This window comes from Gadus morhua, chromosome 3 (genome assembly GCF_902167405.1).
Source record: "Gadus morhua chromosome 3, gadMor3.0, whole genome shotgun sequence".
Taxonomy (NCBI): Eukaryota; Metazoa; Chordata; class Actinopteri; order Gadiformes; family Gadidae; genus Gadus; species Gadus morhua.
In genome coordinates this window covers 47,840-64,710 of record NC_044050.1, presented here as the reverse complement: position 1 = coordinate 64,710, position 16,871 = coordinate 47,840, and the positions used below count along the sequence as shown (strand labels likewise).

Below are 16,871 nucleotides of genomic sequence, written 5' to 3'. Positions count from 1 at the left end.
AAAGCACACAGATTACAGGGATGTAAACAGGCAGGATGACTGGTCTTTGGTCACATTGTTCATTCAGTACGTTCATAACATGCAAGACATCGACAACATGTGCATCTTTTCTTTCTAAGATGTGCTTCTTCCGGTGGATATGTTGAGGCTCTTATAAGAGGTGAAACAACTTAAACCTACCTGGAACTTTCACCCCCAAGATGTTCTCATAGAAGGCAAGGAATACATTGCCAACACAGTCTGCTAACTTTGTCAGCCTGAAGTTTACACCACACTTCCTGAGCAGATCGTTGGCCACATCTACCCAATCTAAAAAAGAAAGAGACGTGCATCTTGTCCTTATCCAGTTGATCTCAAATATGCCATAGATGTTTACTATATTTAATGTGCAATAGTATTTGGTACACAAAGATGGAAGATGGAAAAGGGCTGCTGAATCAGAGGGGGGGGACGGGACATTTATTTGAATATTTAAGATATTATTTATAACATTGAGCATTAGCGTGTAAAATAGATATTGCCGTCCAACTTCAAAGTTGTGTCTGCCCGCCCCTCCTCCCAAGACTCGAAAGCCCTTGCGGGTTGGCAGGTTCGTTTTTTCGTTTTGTCAAAAAAAACGAAAATCAAAATTTCAGTTTGTTTGTTTGTTTTTTGGTTCTTACTTAACCTGTTAAGTGCTAGGCCTATTTCACAGGCCTCCTGCCCGAAATGACATGCCCATAATGAATAGAGTATGCCTCCACAACTACAAGGGCTATATGAATAAAGTTGGTTTCAAAAAGAAGGTAACACCTGTGAGGTGGCTGCAGAAGTGTCAGAATCAATATAGATGTTACTGTGTCAGAGTAAATTCAGCTAAAACATAGTAAGAAATGTCAATTTTCGCCCAGAGAAAACACATTATTTAGTGAATACCACCTTGAAACTATGGGATAGTAGCCCAGAACCTTTAGGGAAACATATAACAACATCTGATGAGTACCCTGTTACAGGATAAATGCTAATAAAGTGAATAAAGTGATTTTAGAGAGGTTTTAGTACAGGTAGGTTCAGACGGACTAAATGGTGCCATTTGGGCACTTTTGGGCACCATCAGTGCCATTTGACCTTTCTAAGGTACCAGACTGTAAAACAAATTTTATTTCACTGACATATCACTATAGGTATTCATTCCATCCAAGTTCAACAATTTTGACTTGTTTTGAAATTTCACCCAGACCTCTATACATTTTCCCAGTCAAAGAAAACCATACAATCGAAATTAAGTTTGACTCCAACTGGAGCAGATATATTTGAGAACAACATATAATAAAAATGAGGAAAAGCATGGCTGAGGAAGGGGAGCAGAAGCGCGTCTAGTGGATTTTGCTTTCTTTGGCTCAGAGGTGGGGGTAGTTGTTGATGGCCGTGGGGGAGGGGGGGCTGACGCTGGAGCAGGAGCAGTCGATGAAGGTGGCTCATAATCAGCATCATCATCACTGTGGAAGCCAAGAAGAAGAAAGAAAATAATGTAACTTCAAACAGACAAGTAACAATATGTTGGGGTAAACAAGACCTGTACTGGGGAAGTCAACCAACAATCCAGTTTGCACCAGTTTGAGTGTGTGCATTTACTAAATTCATTGCAGGATAATAAATCAAATCCAAGTTTATTTATCACTTGGACAGCAATGCTTGGTTTGCCAGGTCCTCTCAACAATGCAAAAAGGAATAAAGAGAAGAAAGGATAGAGATAGTATCAAATAAACTATGTACAAATATTGATAATGATAATGCAAATAATATCATAAATATAAGGCAAAGAGTACCCGTTTTGTTACGAGTAGAAGTTCAATGTTACAGGTAAAATATACATGCATTTCCTATGCGTTTCTGTTCAGGATGAGTTCCCTTTAAGACGCACGGTTCCAATCGGCCAATCACGTGACTCCAGGAAGTAAACTCGCAGTTTACTAGCTGGTTCAGTGTTCCGTTCAAATCTCTAAAATTCAGAATAATTTAATCACATCTGCCAAATCTTGTGCTTTACATAGCATCGTTGGTATGTATTTTGATTTAATTTTAAGGTACTAATCACTATTTTGACAAGTTTGTATAGTTTTCATTGCAAGACAGTTCAAATGTGCTACGGCTATACGAATACCATGTTAGTTCACACGTGGGTCATTTGACGACGTTCATAGTGTTCAAATGACCATACAGAATGTTTTTCTAGTAAATATTCTTGTTCATTAGTTTGAGATGAGATTTCTGATTTCTCTGCCTTTTTATTTGTGTGTTGCAGTTTCACCTTTTCCCATGTGCGTCCATTAAACCTGTGTACCTGAAGTGAGAAATACGTCTGCAGAGTCTTGGTGTTTAGGGAAAGAGTCTAGCTGGCCGTCAGGGTATTAGCAGACATACCGAGGACGTCACAGTACCGGTAGTGAGTGTTTGGAATGAGTAGAGTGAGTAGGGTGATCGATAGATAGATAATATCTAATAAGGTAGATAGATCGTCAATTTGACACCAAATCAATAAGTAATCGATAAAAGAGATTACATACCTTTCCGGTGATGGAATTCGATATTCTGAATCACTGTTGTCCGTGTCCAGTTCTGGCAGCAAGTCACTGTCGTCAGACGACGACGACTCGAGAGGGACTACAGAAGCCCCACTGTCGCTAGTAATGATAGCGAATGCCTCCGTAAAAGTATAGATCTTTCTCCAGCCTGCCATTATTTATTTTAAAATAATAACAAATAGAAGAAAAAGGCAAGAAAATACAAAATAACTAGCTAACTAGAAATGTAAACGTTGTTATAAGCGTGTAGTAGGAGCGTATGTCTCTATCTAGCCGGAGTGTCTGAAGAGTGTTCAGAAAGTTCTCGGCGCTTCTGGCGCGAATTATGCTGTCCTTCCAGTCAAACCCGGGAAGATATCTTGGGTATCCATTGGTCAATTTGGATGATTGACCCCTCTATTGAACCGTTAGAGCCAATAGAGTTGAGGGACAGTCAAATCGAGGGACCCAAATCCATGTAAAAAAACACAATTCGCCAATCAAAAGTATCACATTGTATAACGTTTTTTATTTGTTTATTTATTTTGCTCCTAGTTCAGTGAGTTTTCGTCATAGAATGATGACAGAGATCATTGGAATCTGTGAAGCATCAGCTTTCATATGACATGTAGTTTGTGTGGGTGGCATGAAGTATCGAAATCGGCGGCGGCCAGTATGAGAGCATGCACGCTTTCCGTGTTTTGCTATGGGCTCATATAGTTGCTTGGTGTTAGAATTGTGTTTTGTTTAGGTAAAAATGGTTATCATGGGCTTTTAGCCGAGCTTCTTCCCGTTACGTGGGTATGCACCATGGACATGTTGGAGCATGGTGGTGCTGTTTACAGCACACGTTGGAGCAGCTGCCCCCGCCCCCGGGGGCGCTCGGGTTTAAGAGGTTAAAGGGGACCTATTATGCTTTTTCGACTTTTATGACCTATAAACGTTGTTATAATAATTGATAGTCATGTTTAACCATACTAAAGTGTCAAATAATGACGCACATGCATTTCGACGTATTCCCTGCTGACAGTCTGGGGTGGCTGTGCAGAGCGTGTGGTAGAAATTAGTGAGTATATTCTATGGTAAACCATGATTATTAATAGGTTTAATATTTTTAATGGTGGAAACCACAAGATGCCTGCAGAGTCTGGGTTCAGAGCAGATGGTAGGAGCACAGGAATGTCCTGAGAACTGCGGGGTCAAGTCATGTTGACCTCAGCCTTTCAGCCTTGGGTCATCTTGGCTAACGAGGTAAATCCATGCAGACCACAGAACTGGGCAGTTGATAACATGCTGGGACGAAGATTGACGGGCGGAAACCCCGTTGTGACTCCATTGTAAACAAAGAAATTCTTGTATGTATGCATTAGGGCTGTAACGATACACAAACTCACGATTCGGTTTGTATCACGATTTTTGACCCACGGTTCGATACATCCCACGATTTTTTGAAATTTAAAAAGCATTTTATTTAAACAACACTTATATACCAATTAACTTAATGTAACATTTAATAACAAATAATTTGGAACACTGAACAGATTTGAACAGAAAGAATACTATTAAAGTATAGCTAAATGAATAAAGAAATAACGTGTGGGAGGAGGCTTTTTTCAACTGTTTGGTTGGTTTAGTCAAATATCCTTATTAGCACTACTTATTAGGCTATGTAGCTTAAATAATGACATAATCAGGCCGTATAGAATGCAACATGTTTAATAGCCTAACTTTCAATAGATGGAGAAAAACCTGAAGGTCATGAACGTCGCAATAACGAGGCGTTACGAGTAGCATGTGTGTGCGCCAGAATGGCAATGTGCGTATGCGTGTGTGAGTGACGTCAGCGAGTGAGTGGACGAGCGAGGAGAGCGAGCGGTAGCGCGTGTGTCTAGTGAAGAAACGAACGAGTCCGGTAGAATAAAGTACCCATCCTGTCAATTATCGGTGGCCGCTTCATTCCGACCTATAAGCAGACAAACTGCCAGTCAAATCACACAAAACACTAGAGACAGGATCACACAGGCCCCCTCTGGATAAATGTCGTTCATATCGCATATGAGTACTTCGACGGCTGTGGAGAAATGCGATCCTCCGTAGCCACGGAGGATTGCAGTCTCATACTTACGGCATCGATAGGAGGGGGCGCTGTCAGCAGACTATTATCTAGGCAAATTATTAGCAAATTTCAATCGGACAATTTGACCGCAGAGTTAGAAAGGGCGTATCGCGCTTCTGCCTTCTCACACCGCGAGACAGGATCGTGGCTTTGAGTATCGCGATTTTCGGTTTGATACGCGTATCGTTACAGCCCTAGTATGCATGTATAAGAGAGAGGCAGCAGCCAAGGTTCGGGCAGTGACTCTGCAGACCCACTCAGGCGGTTGTCGTTCTTGTTTTTCTTCACGATAAAGTCTTTTTCAATTCTTGCTCCGGACCCCTCGATTTCTTTTACTCTCTCTCTTAAATTAGTCTAAGTGTTTTAAATCTCGATTAATCTCCGACATAATTTGGCGTCACGACCAGGAGGAAATAGGGACTCTCCAGCTGCCGGGCCAGAGGACGGGACTCGAACGGATCATACGACCAGAGCTCAAGGGTAAGTTGTCTTGCCATATATAGGATAGAGTCGTTTGATCTGTTCTTGCCCCGTCTGAAACGCTCAGCAGCAGGTAAAGTGTCTCTTTGATCAAACGAAGTAAAATTATAGATAAATGAGCGAGTGAGAGATACGAGGGCTCCGCGGGAGAGATTGACGTGCGCGCGCACATATGCCATAACGCGTTCTGTGGTTCTAAATGACCAAGACGCTTTGTGGCTCCCTATGTTGACACGAGTTATTGTTATTGGTGTTTTGGTGTTTTGTTTAAATAGGCCTTCTGTAAAGTCCTGTGGCTGTCTTCTGAAGGAAGGAAGGACAGTGCAGGTTTTTGTTTAAATAGGCCTTCTGTAAAGTCCTGTGGCTGTCTTCTGAAGGAAGGAAGGACAGTGCAGTGTTTTGTTTAAATAGGCCTTCTGTAAAGTCCTGTGGCTGTCTTCTGTAAGAAGGAAGGACAGTGTAGGTCCGCAGGTCGGTTGAAGTAGGCCTACCTGTTGGATGACTGAGAGTATCCCAGAAAGCTGGGTTGGAATTCATTGCCGTCGATGAATTCATTTTTATTTTCGAAAAGTTTCCTTGAAGTACCGACTAGTGAATTGTCTCTTGGTTTGGGCCAATCGAACAGTTTTCTGATCTCGGATCGATTGAGTTTCTTTTATTTTGGGCCAATTGAACAGTCTTCTGATCTTGGATCGATTTAGTGAACTCTCTCTCTTTATTTTGGGCCGATTGAACAGTTTCCTGATCTTGGATCAACTGAGTGAATTTTCTCTTATTTTGGGCCGATTGAACAGCTTTCTGATCTCGGATCGATTGAGTGAATTTTAATTCTGATGTTGGCATTATGAGAGAAAAGGGTTTTTATTTTAAGTTCAGGTTGAGTAGCTCAGATTTGGAGTACTCGACTGTTCATGTTTTAATCAAAAGGCCAGTTTCTACGCTCGGTCAACCTTGTATTTGTAATTGATTACAAACAATTCTGACATTTTTCAATATAATATAAAAATTGTATGAATCGGTTTATTGTCTGTATTTAAGTCGTGTTAGGATTAAGTTACCTCGGAGGTTTTTACGACCCGGTTCATTTTTTTGTTGTTGATTCTCTCATAAATAAATTAGGCGGACAGAGAATAGTTAATTTGTTTAAAGTAGTTGATAATCATAAATAAATTAGACGGATAGAGAATAGTTAATTTTTTGAAGTACTGAATAAATGTGTAACCGCGCTGACTCTAACTGCACGTGCACGAGCAAACACACAGGGGACGAGCAGGAGCCTGCAGGCCAGTGTTGGGGCCACATTCCAATCTTCGGGAGGGAGACGAGCGCTTGGGAGGAGTTCACATCTGTAGCTTAGAGATAATAAAGTATTTAAACTAACTAGTAGAATAAACTCAAATAAATTGTATTAATAAATAGTGTATTTCAGAAAAAATAAATAAAGTAATAAAGTTATAATTAAAAATGGCACCAACAGCGGTAGAAGTTTTGAGTAGGGACAATCCACTCCTCAGAAATGAGATCAAACGAATTTCTGAGAAGTGGGAGAAGCGGACAGTTAAATCAGGCACAATATGGCCCGCGGGAGGGACTTTTGATCAGACAATGTGTAGGGACATGGAGGTAGTAATAAGGAACTACAAACCTAACAGAAGTGGTAAAAAGCCCTTGGAGAAGAGAGACAGGGAAAAGTTAGTGCTAGCTTTGTTCGAAGAGGAGGGAGAGAGGTGGCGCGCATTACAACGAGTGGCCAGAAGAATAATCACAAAGAAAGAAGAGGCTCAACCCTTGCCTCTGAAGCTTGAGCCACCGCCGTACAAACCAAATAAGATGTATCCACTGTTAACTGGCAACGTAGAAATTAAAGGGGAAGTCACACTAGATGAAGGAGATAATAAGTGTAACACACAGGGGAATAGGGGCGCACCCATACACATGGACTGTTATGAGGGGATTAGGAAAGCAAGAGAAGAGTGTAGCAATGCTGACACTAGTTATAGTAAGAGTGAGGATGAGGACGAAGATGAGACAAGTGGTGATGAGCACAGTAATAAAGATGTGAAAGATGGTAATGAGCGAATTTGCGAAGGGCCTTCTCCTAGAAAGAAAAGGAGAGGAAAAAACACAAAGACGAGGACGAAGTCTCAGAAAAGGCAAACAAAAAAGAGTACTAAACTCAAGGGGGAGGGGTATAGTGAGAGCCCAGCGAGAGGAGCCTGGCTGCAGTATATCAGTACTAAGCCCCACACCACTCGAGTTAAATGAGAAACTAAGGAAATCGCAAAGGGGAAAAAAGGCACCCGACACCCTCCCCGGGAACTATCCTATTCTAGTCAAAGGACAACATGTCCACTATCAACCGTGGGGTTCACAGGACTTGGAGGGAGTTATTTCTAAACTCCCTAACATTCATAACGGGCGGCTAAATGGATTCGAACATTTGAGGAACTCACAGTGGGAAACCTAATGGCAGTGGGGGACCTGAAAGCTCTGTTGGCAAGAGTATTGGGGTTATCTAAAATGGAGTCTGTACTGAGGAATGGAGGGTTGGATATAATGGACGGAATCCATGATGGGACTACACTTAATTACTACAGAGTGGCGATGTGGAACACACTCAGAAGGGAGTTCCCGACCCATATCGATCATAAAAACATGAGAGGCCTCCCCATCAATGACACAGAGAATCCTGCATCCTACCTCCAGGCCCAAGTGGACAGATGGCGCTTGGAGACTAATGAGGATCCTGAGATCCATCCTGTGTTTTCGGTCATGTTAAGAAACTCTGTGATAGAGATTCTACCTAGCCCAATCAAAGTTAAGCTGGATGATGTGGTTGGACTGGTTACAAATAAATCTCAGAGACTTTTGGGATCATGTGGTTCATGCAGTGGACAAATATCGGCAGAATGAACACAAAATACAGGAACAAAGCAAAGAGGTGCAAAGGAAGCTATCTCAGCTTCAGTTGGAAGAACTCACAAGAAGAGAGAAAGAGAAGAAGAAACAGGCAGTTGTTTCAGAACCTGTTGATACAATATTGCCAGCCGTCCAGCAGGGCGCACCACAAACCCAACCTCCTCAACAGGCATTCTTCCCCCCAGTACAACAGCCTCAGAGCCAATGGTCACCCACTCCACCTGCCATAAATATACACACACATAACAATGGGAACCCAATGGGTGGGAACAAGCAGAATCACAACAAGGGGCCCCAGGGACAGTATAAGAATAATCAGCAACAGGGGTCCCAAGGGCAGTATAAAAATAATCAACAGCAAGGATTCCATGGACAACGCAGAGGTCCTTTAATATGTTATGGGTGCAACCAGGAAGGACATATGAAGAGAAATTGTTTGACTAACCCTCTTCCATCCCAGCAAGGACAGGGTAACGGTTATCAGGGGAGGCAAGATCAAGGGAACTACAACCAGGGACAGCAGGGTCCCTTTATGGGACAGGGATACTAGGGGTGCCCAGAGAATCCACAGGGGGAGGGTCAGCTTGTAGCAATCACAAAACAAGCTGATGAGGAACCAATACTGTAGGTTCTGATAAATGATAGAGGCATGCCAATGATGGCTGACACTGGAGCCACTTAAACTTGCGTAGGTTCAAAATATGCCTCTCACCTCCCCCTGACCGGAAAATTCACCGAAACTTTAGGATTCTCGGAACGCACGCAGTTAATACCTATGACAGCTCCAAGTCATAGGTATAGCTCCATTCTTATTTTAAGTTGTATATGTGAGTGAGTGAGTGAGTGAGTGAGTGAGTGAGTGAGTGAGTGAGTGAGTGAGTGAGTGAGTGAGAAAGAGATACATTGAGTTGAGTTAGAGCGGTCAGATGAAGTGATTTGTGAAGAGTGAGACAGAGAAGAGGAAGAGTGTGTAGATTGGCAACGAGAAGTGGCGATGAGATTGGAGAAGGCTTTCCGGTTAGAATTTTCTTTGGGAGAATGATATCTTTCGATGGTCTTTTAAGATTAATAATCTAGTTTTGGAGTGTGTCCAAAAACGATTAAACCAGAAAGGAAAGGAAAGGATTACTGAAAGTGAAAAGGGTTATGGAGATTTGTGAAAGCAAAGGAAGTAGGTAAAGAGAGGTAAAGAAAGTTAGAGAGAAGGAACGTAAGTAAGGAAAACCCGCAGGTGGGAGGTGGACAGAGAGACAACAGAGAGAAAGAGACTGAATTTGCATTGTACTGAATAGATTATTTGTGCGTTTGGATGTACTCTGTAATTGGTTCCTGAATGTAACCCTTGTCCACTGTTTTAGAAAAAACGTAGAACCACCACTGGGATTGGTGATTCTGTGGTTCTTGGAGACTCTCCAACGCGTCGGAACACCATATGGTATATATCATTACATCTTGGTACACAGAGCACTGGTGAGACAACGGGTTGGATCAGAGGGAGAAGGTGTTTGGAGAAGGGAGAGGAATGTAAAGAAAGCAAAAAGGGCGGATGAGGACCGAGCCAGAGGTAATAAATCAGCGGAGAGGAGGCTGGGGGTCGGTTTAGCTCAGGAAGTAGAGGGTGTCTTGTAACCGAATGGTTGCTGGTTCGATCCCCATCTCCTCCTAGCTGAGTGTTGATGTGTCCTTGAGCAAGTTAAATGGTGATTCCAGGATTTAGGGATAATTATCTAGACTCCAAAACATGCGCAATTAGCGTTAAAAAATTGTCTGCACACCACACTCCACAGGAGTCAATGGGTTCAATGGCGCCAGGGTAAAGTGACTCATCAAAGGAGGAGCAGACCCAACCCATGGACTCTGCGTGGATAGGTGGATGTTATTTTGGTGCTTGGGCCTGACGAGGTCTAGGTGCCAAGATAACAACACAAATAAAATATTTCCTTCGAGATTATGATAAGTAATAGACAATTTATTAAAAGTGATCTTATAATTTAGAAAAAACAATCGGCAATACTTAAAAATTAGACCAAATAAGTATGATAAAACGTTATCCAAATTTCTAATTTAGGTTATCCACAATGACAAATGTAATTTAAAATAAATAAGTAAAATAAAATAAGAAAGGGTGTGTGTGAACCTGTTCTCGTGTGTGTGTCAGGGCTGCCGAGGTAGGGGAGAATCCTCTCCTACTCTGAGTGATAGAGTACACAAGGGGATACCCAAGCACACTTCAGATAAAACAATATGGTTAATTACTAAATAGAAACAATGTATCAATTCAGTGTTGAATAAACTAGTTAAGATCAACATAGAGGATTTGGGTTTGGTATAGTAGTGAATCAAAATATGGAAAACACTTAAATGCAAGCAATAGGTAGAATAAAAGGTTTAATTAGGTCGTCCAATTTAAATAGATAGTGAAGGGCAATCGGGTAGGATTATGAAAAGAATTGTGATTTTGAGTAACGGTTAAGACAAAAGTGAGTCGCCCAATATTGAAAATGCAAGTTTTAATATTGTGATTTTTGTTTTCTTTCACATCTCCCTAGTTAAGGACAATAGGTGGATTGACGCTACATCTGCTGGGAAGGAGTCATACATGCTATGTTGTCAAATTGGATTCGGAAGTAGTGGGTTTACCTTCAAATGCCACTAATACTGCTGCAACACTTTAATAATTTTAACTCTGATAAATTATCTTTTGTTTTATAGTCGCCCTGATGTGTTTTCATTACGCACACATATGGCTGCATAAGGCAGATGCGGCTGAAGACTCTGTCTCCATCCCTCCACTTTGCGATCTATACCACCACATAGGTGGGGATTGATCGTATCCCAGGTACGGCATCCTGCAGTAAGCCAGTATGGAAGGCTGGTTAACCAACGACGGGTAAGATCCCACCTTGAAGCCCGGGACAACCTAAATCAGGCACCGTCACGATTACTTGGCAGAGTCACTGTGAGCACTGGCTCACTTGAACATGTAGTGACGAACTGCAAGGGAAAGCCGGCTGATGAAAGGTGGAGGGGGAACAACTGGAGCCAGATATGTCAGCTCTGGCAGCAGAGGTCGTCTTGAAACGGGGCATGTCGCGTTTTATTTCATTTTATTTTACCTTTGTGGTATAGAAGGCCACTAACGCATGTACGTTTTTTTCGGTTTAGTGCATGACTTCGGAACAGCGTGGTTTCGGGCGGCTGATGGTAAACCCACCCATATTGGGTTTTGGATTTGGACATACTGGTTTCGATTTCCCTTCCCAAAAGATTGGTCTCAGTTTGCTGATGCTTAAGGTTAGACTTTCGACGTTGGGTGCACCAACGGCGTTATTACATTTGCTTATCATTTAATGCGCATGTTTTTGACCATTGCGCAAGGGGGGAGGTATTGAGGAGAATTAGGAATTTTTTTGAAAACAAGGTTTTTCTTCACCATTCTTGCAAACAATGATTGACATCCAACTAAATGAGTGTGAAATATTTGGGAAAAAACAGTGTTCAACAGATAGGAAGAAGCAGTCCCATCAGAAGACCAAAGTGCGGCTACGGTAATCAAGTTCCTGACTAGAGAAGTCATGCCAAGGTTTGGAATTCCGTCACAAATTAGCTCAGGCGACAGAGCAGCGTTTATTCAGAAAACACTCGAACAAGTGATTTAACATCTGCATGTCAAACAAAGATTAGGCTGTGTCTACATTCCTCAAACCACAAGGTATGGTGGAGAGAGGAATCGGACGCTTAAGACAAAGACTAACAAAATTAAATTAGAGTACTAAATTAAAGGACTAATGCATTACGACTGACACTAATGAGTTATCGCATGAAAACTAACAGAACGATGCATCTAACCCCGCATGAAATGTTTACGGGTCGACCCATGCCTTCACCTGTCATTCGAGGGCCTCATAAAGGACCTCCATTAGAACAATTGGAAACTGAATTAAGACGTTATATGGGACAACTAACTGGCATACACAGGCTTATTTTTCAACAAGAGAAAGGCAGAGTTCCAGAGTTGGAGAAGGAGCCACCAAGGGGGGTGGAGCCGGGTGACCACGAGCCTAGGCGAGAAGGACCATACAAAGTCACCAGCGCAACACCAACAGCCATCCAAGTGGAAGGAAGTGCCACGTGGTATCATCTCAACCACTGCACAAAAGCTGCTCAACCCAAAGCCAGAGACGATCGTGAGGAGGAGGAGCCAGACGCAGACACACGTGGGGCTGACCAGCTGCCCCAGGACCAGATCCAGTCGAGCCAAGAGATACAGCAGCATGATGATGCTGAAAACGGGGAGCCTGTTTCTGATCCTTTACGGGTTGTGCCAGATTTCGCTGGCACAAGCACAGACCCCGAGGAAGGATGAAACCACGGGGACAACACAAACCTGGAAGGGCCAGGAATTAGGGGGTGGTAGGCCTACTGAAGAAAGCCAGAGAGGAACACAGGATAATCCGGCCCAAAATCATTCAGGACTGGTTGACAACAAAGGGAAAACAGTCTTGTATGCTCACATACCACCGCAAGACCAAGTCAATGACTTTGTGTTTACTGTTATGTCGGATGACCAACACCTATGTGCATTAACCCTCCGCCAGAATTATGAACATGCACATATGAAAGATCGGTGTAAATTACATATCCAATTTGATTCAATGAAATGGTGTTTCACAGTAACGTCAGGAATGCATGTGGCTATAACAGAAAGTATAAATTAAATATGAGAGAATATATACTTCTTAAAGCTGTGGCTTGGCAGAACAGACAGGCTTTAGATTGGCTTTTAGCAGAAAGGGGGGGAGTTTGTGATATTATAGGTGAAATGTGTTGTACCTTCATTCCAAATAATACTGCCCCAGATGAATCATTTACACTTGCGATGAACAATTTAAAACGTTTAAGAAAAGAATTAAAGGAAAACGCAGGCCATGATCAGGGAATGTTTGGATGGCTTGAAACAAAGTTTGGTATGTGGGGAATGATGTTCGCAAAGATAGGTGTAGTGCTCTTAATAGTACTAACAGTGATGGGTCTGATCTTCTGCTGCTGCATTCCCATAGTCAGATCCGTAATAGCATCCAGGCTTTCTAAAGAGAAAACCCTCATGGTGACTGGCATAGAGGAGTCGGGGGAGTGGGAGAGGATGCTCTATGGAGAGATAGATTGGAGTGACACTAGAAAGGAGACCGGAATGTGAGAATCGGACATCAGAAGGAGGTCCTATTCTCTTAGCTGGTGACCTCTCCATGGGAACCACAACCATTTCAGACAGTGTGAACAAATGGACATTGGACTAATGGACTGCGAACAGGAGCAACTACGGTGCCCTAACCCCCCCACGTTATATAGTATACCAGTACATGACGATAAATCAGAGCTATCCAAATCCATGCAAGCTTGTTGACAATTTTAGTTTTTAATTTCTATTATTTACTTATTTTTTGAAATATCATTTTTTGAGTTTCATATTTTTATGTCATATATTCTGAAATGCTAATTTTCAATGCATGCTGAAAATACTGTGTTATGTGTGAATTCTAGTTAGACATGTTAGACATTTGATAGATCTTTTTTACCTTAAACCAGGTTGAGACTCCTGAACATGTTTAAAGGTTTTTTAACGATGATCAAATGTAGTGCAAAATATGACCCAAACGACTTATGTTTTTGTTGTGATCTTAGTAGTCACAACAGGGGGGATGTGTGGTAGAAATTAGTGAGTATATTCTATGGTAAACCATGATTATTAATAGGTTTAATATTTTTAATGGTGGAAACCACAAGATGCTTGCAGAGTCTGGGTTCAGAGCAGATGGTAGGAGCACAGGAATGTCCTGAGAACTGCGGGGTCAAGTCATGTTGACCTCAGCCTTTCAGCCTTGGGTCATCTTGGCTAACGAGGTAAATCCATGCAGACCACAGAACTGGGCAGTTGATAACATGCTGGGACGAAGATTGACGGGCGGAAACCCCGTTGTGACTCCATTGTAAACAAAGAAATTCTTGTATGTATGCATGTATAAGAGAGAGGCAGCAGCCAAGGTTCGGGCAGTGACTCTGCAGACCCACTCAGGCTGTTGTCGTTGTTGTTTTTCTTCACGATAAAGTCTTTTTCAATTCTTGCTCCGGACCCCTCGATTTCTTTTACTCTCTCTCTTAAATTAGTCTAAGTGTTTTAAATCTCGATTAATCTCCGACAAGCGCTAAACACTCGGAACAACGTTTGCGATTCACTTGTTCACATTTCCGGGAAATCATCTACGTAGAGGCACTCCTGCCATGCCCCCATATGCCTGGTCAAATCTGCCCACGCGGTGGAGCTCGACTGCCCTTCGCAGGTCTTCCGGAAGGTAACATAGGGCTTTACCTTTGATAGGGGAGTGCCTCTGATTTTAGGCCAATTAACCTTATATCCTGATATTCCTGAAAAACTGTAAACTATTCTGAGAAAGGAGGGCAAAGAATGTTCTGGCTCGGAGATTAACAGGAGAATGTCATCTGCATATAAAATTTGCTTTTGGGCGGTTTGGCCTATCTCGGTGCCTTTGAAGTCTGGGTCCTTTCGGATGGCCTCAGCTTATGGCTCGAGAGCCAGCGCAAAAAGCGGAGACAGTGGGCAGCCCTGTCTTGTGCCCCTTCCAAGGTTGAATGAGGGAGAAAAAAAGCCATTTGTGGAAACTGAAGCTTTGTGTTGGGCATAGAAGTTTGATCCAGTTAATAAATGCAAAGATCTCTAGGGTAGAGAAGAGATAACGCCACTCCACCCTGTCAAAAACCTTCGCAGCATCTAACGAGATAGCGGCGGTAGGGGAGTTAGCATTCTTTTGAGGTCACATAATGTCAATAAGGCACCCAACGTTATCAGAACGGCTGAAAGAGCCAGAATCTATGGCTGAAAGAGCGTGAGCGTATAAACCCGACTTGGTCGGCTTGAATCAAAGACGTTATGACCCGATCCAGTCCGTTAGCGAGGATTTTGGATAATATTTTGCTATCGCATGAAATCAGGGTAATAGGCCTATAGTCTTTACAGTCTAGTGTATCTTTGCTGCTTTTCAGGAGAGAAATAAGCGCCTCTGATAATGACGGGGCCAACCTACCCTTAGCCAAGCCTTCATTATACATAACCAAAAGAAACTGGGCTAGTTCTTCGGGATAGGCCTTATAGAACTCGGCTGTAAACCCATCTAAGCCAGGGAGCTTGCCTGTTAGTAGATGTTGAATGACCCATAGTATTTCCTCTTTAGTAATTAAAAGATCGAAGATCTTCCATTTGGTTCTCAGATAGCGAGGTGAGTTTGAGGAGAGCAAGAAATGACGTATTTTCTGTATCTTCTTGTGATTCAGAAGTGTAGAGTTCAACGTAAAAGGTTTAAAGGCTTCATTTATCTCCCTAGTGTTGGAAAGTAAGTTGCCATTCTCATCTCTGATGGCTGTTTTAGTACACATCATTTCACTTGCGAGAAGTTTGCCAGCCCTATCGCCTTCCTCAAAATATGCCCTAAAAAGCAAAAATTCAGCTTTCTGAGAAAGTATAGCATTGAGCTCGTGCTTCAACCTAGTCAGCTTTGTCAAGTTACATGTTTTGTTTGAATTGAGTTTCGGCTATCCTGATTTGTTTTTCTAGGTCCAACTGTTTGGCCATGCATTACTTTTTCTTAAAGGAGGCGGGTTGGATTACATGTCCTTTAATAAAAGCATCCCAAGGAGCTCCTAGTGATGGAGCAGAATGCAAATTTAACTCTTTAAAAAGTTTAATTTGAGTTCTCAAAGATTCCCTGAAGTTAGGATACATCAAGAGGGTAAAATTGAACCTCCATCTGGGTGAACTTTTTTCTTTTTTTGTTTTAGACGCAAAATCTGATATAGAAATTGCCCCTACAGTTGGGGTGTTGTGTATTTTAAGCACATAAGCTGCCCCCACATAGCCACTAGGAAGCAGGATCGAAAACATAAGCTGCAATAACTACTCCAGCCACAGATAGCAGCACCTTTAGACAGGTGAGGATGGGGGAGCCATTACGTCACACCGACCACGCCCACTTCACATAGCCTATGTGTAGTGCTATAAATAAGTTATAACTTATTTAATATAAGTGGATAGATTCAGATAATCTGAATCTATCCACGCCCACTGGATAGATTCCAGCGTGGAGGTCAGATTTAGGGGAGGGACCATAGGTAGACCCGCGGAGAGACACGGGCCTAAGCCCGTGGCTCGAAGTAGCTCACGGGATTTCTCTCACAAGCGTTAGATACAATTCCCTCCCTCTTGCTTCATAGTTACCACACGGAAATAAGCCTACTTTAACAAATAAAGTGAGTTAAAAGCGACGAAGGATTGGACTACTTTCTTCAAGAAAAAACGCAACAGGGGCTCGTCCGGGATAACTAACCTGAAGATTCTACAAAACATCGCCAGGTGTCAGCCAAGACAGGTCCGAGGTTTCAGTCTCAGTCCAAAAGCTCTACCTCTCCTCAGGGGGGCTGTAACTAGACTAATGGGGTCGAGGAATGGGTGCCAGTTGGGGATATGAGTTGTGCAGTGGACCGGTTTGCGACACCACAACCGGTTTACGTCAAATTAAGTGTGACCCTGCTTCCGTAACTGTGGGAATGGGACTGTGCAAAGCGGTGTAAAGCCTGGATGTATGGTGCGAACAAGTTACAAATGGATCAGTGGATTAGGACCGGGTCATGTAAAAGAAAAGCAGATGAAAATTATGACTCAACAGGAAAAGTTGTTGAGTCCCAGGATATTGGTCCAATACCCGCGACGTCGTCAAAGCAGATCCCGCCGCCAGCTTGTCATG

General features: G+C 42.6%; 1 protein-coding gene across 6 annotated transcripts in view; it reads right to left on the bottom strand.

Moving 5' to 3' along the window:
- Positions 1-16,871, bottom strand: part of LOC115540227 (centrosomal protein of 95 kDa) — a 62,178-nt gene that overhangs the window by 20,468 nt on the left and 24,839 nt on the right. For all 6 annotated transcript variants that reach the window (XR_003976141.1, XM_030351340.1, XM_030351342.1 and 3 more), the window contains exon 2: positions 181-309. Coding sequence is in view for 5 of the 6 variants with exons in the window: in XM_030351340.1 (XP_030207200.1) it covers positions 181-309 (129 nt within the window). In the remaining variant the exon portion in view is untranslated. The remainder of the gene's footprint in view (positions 1-180; positions 310-16,871) is intronic.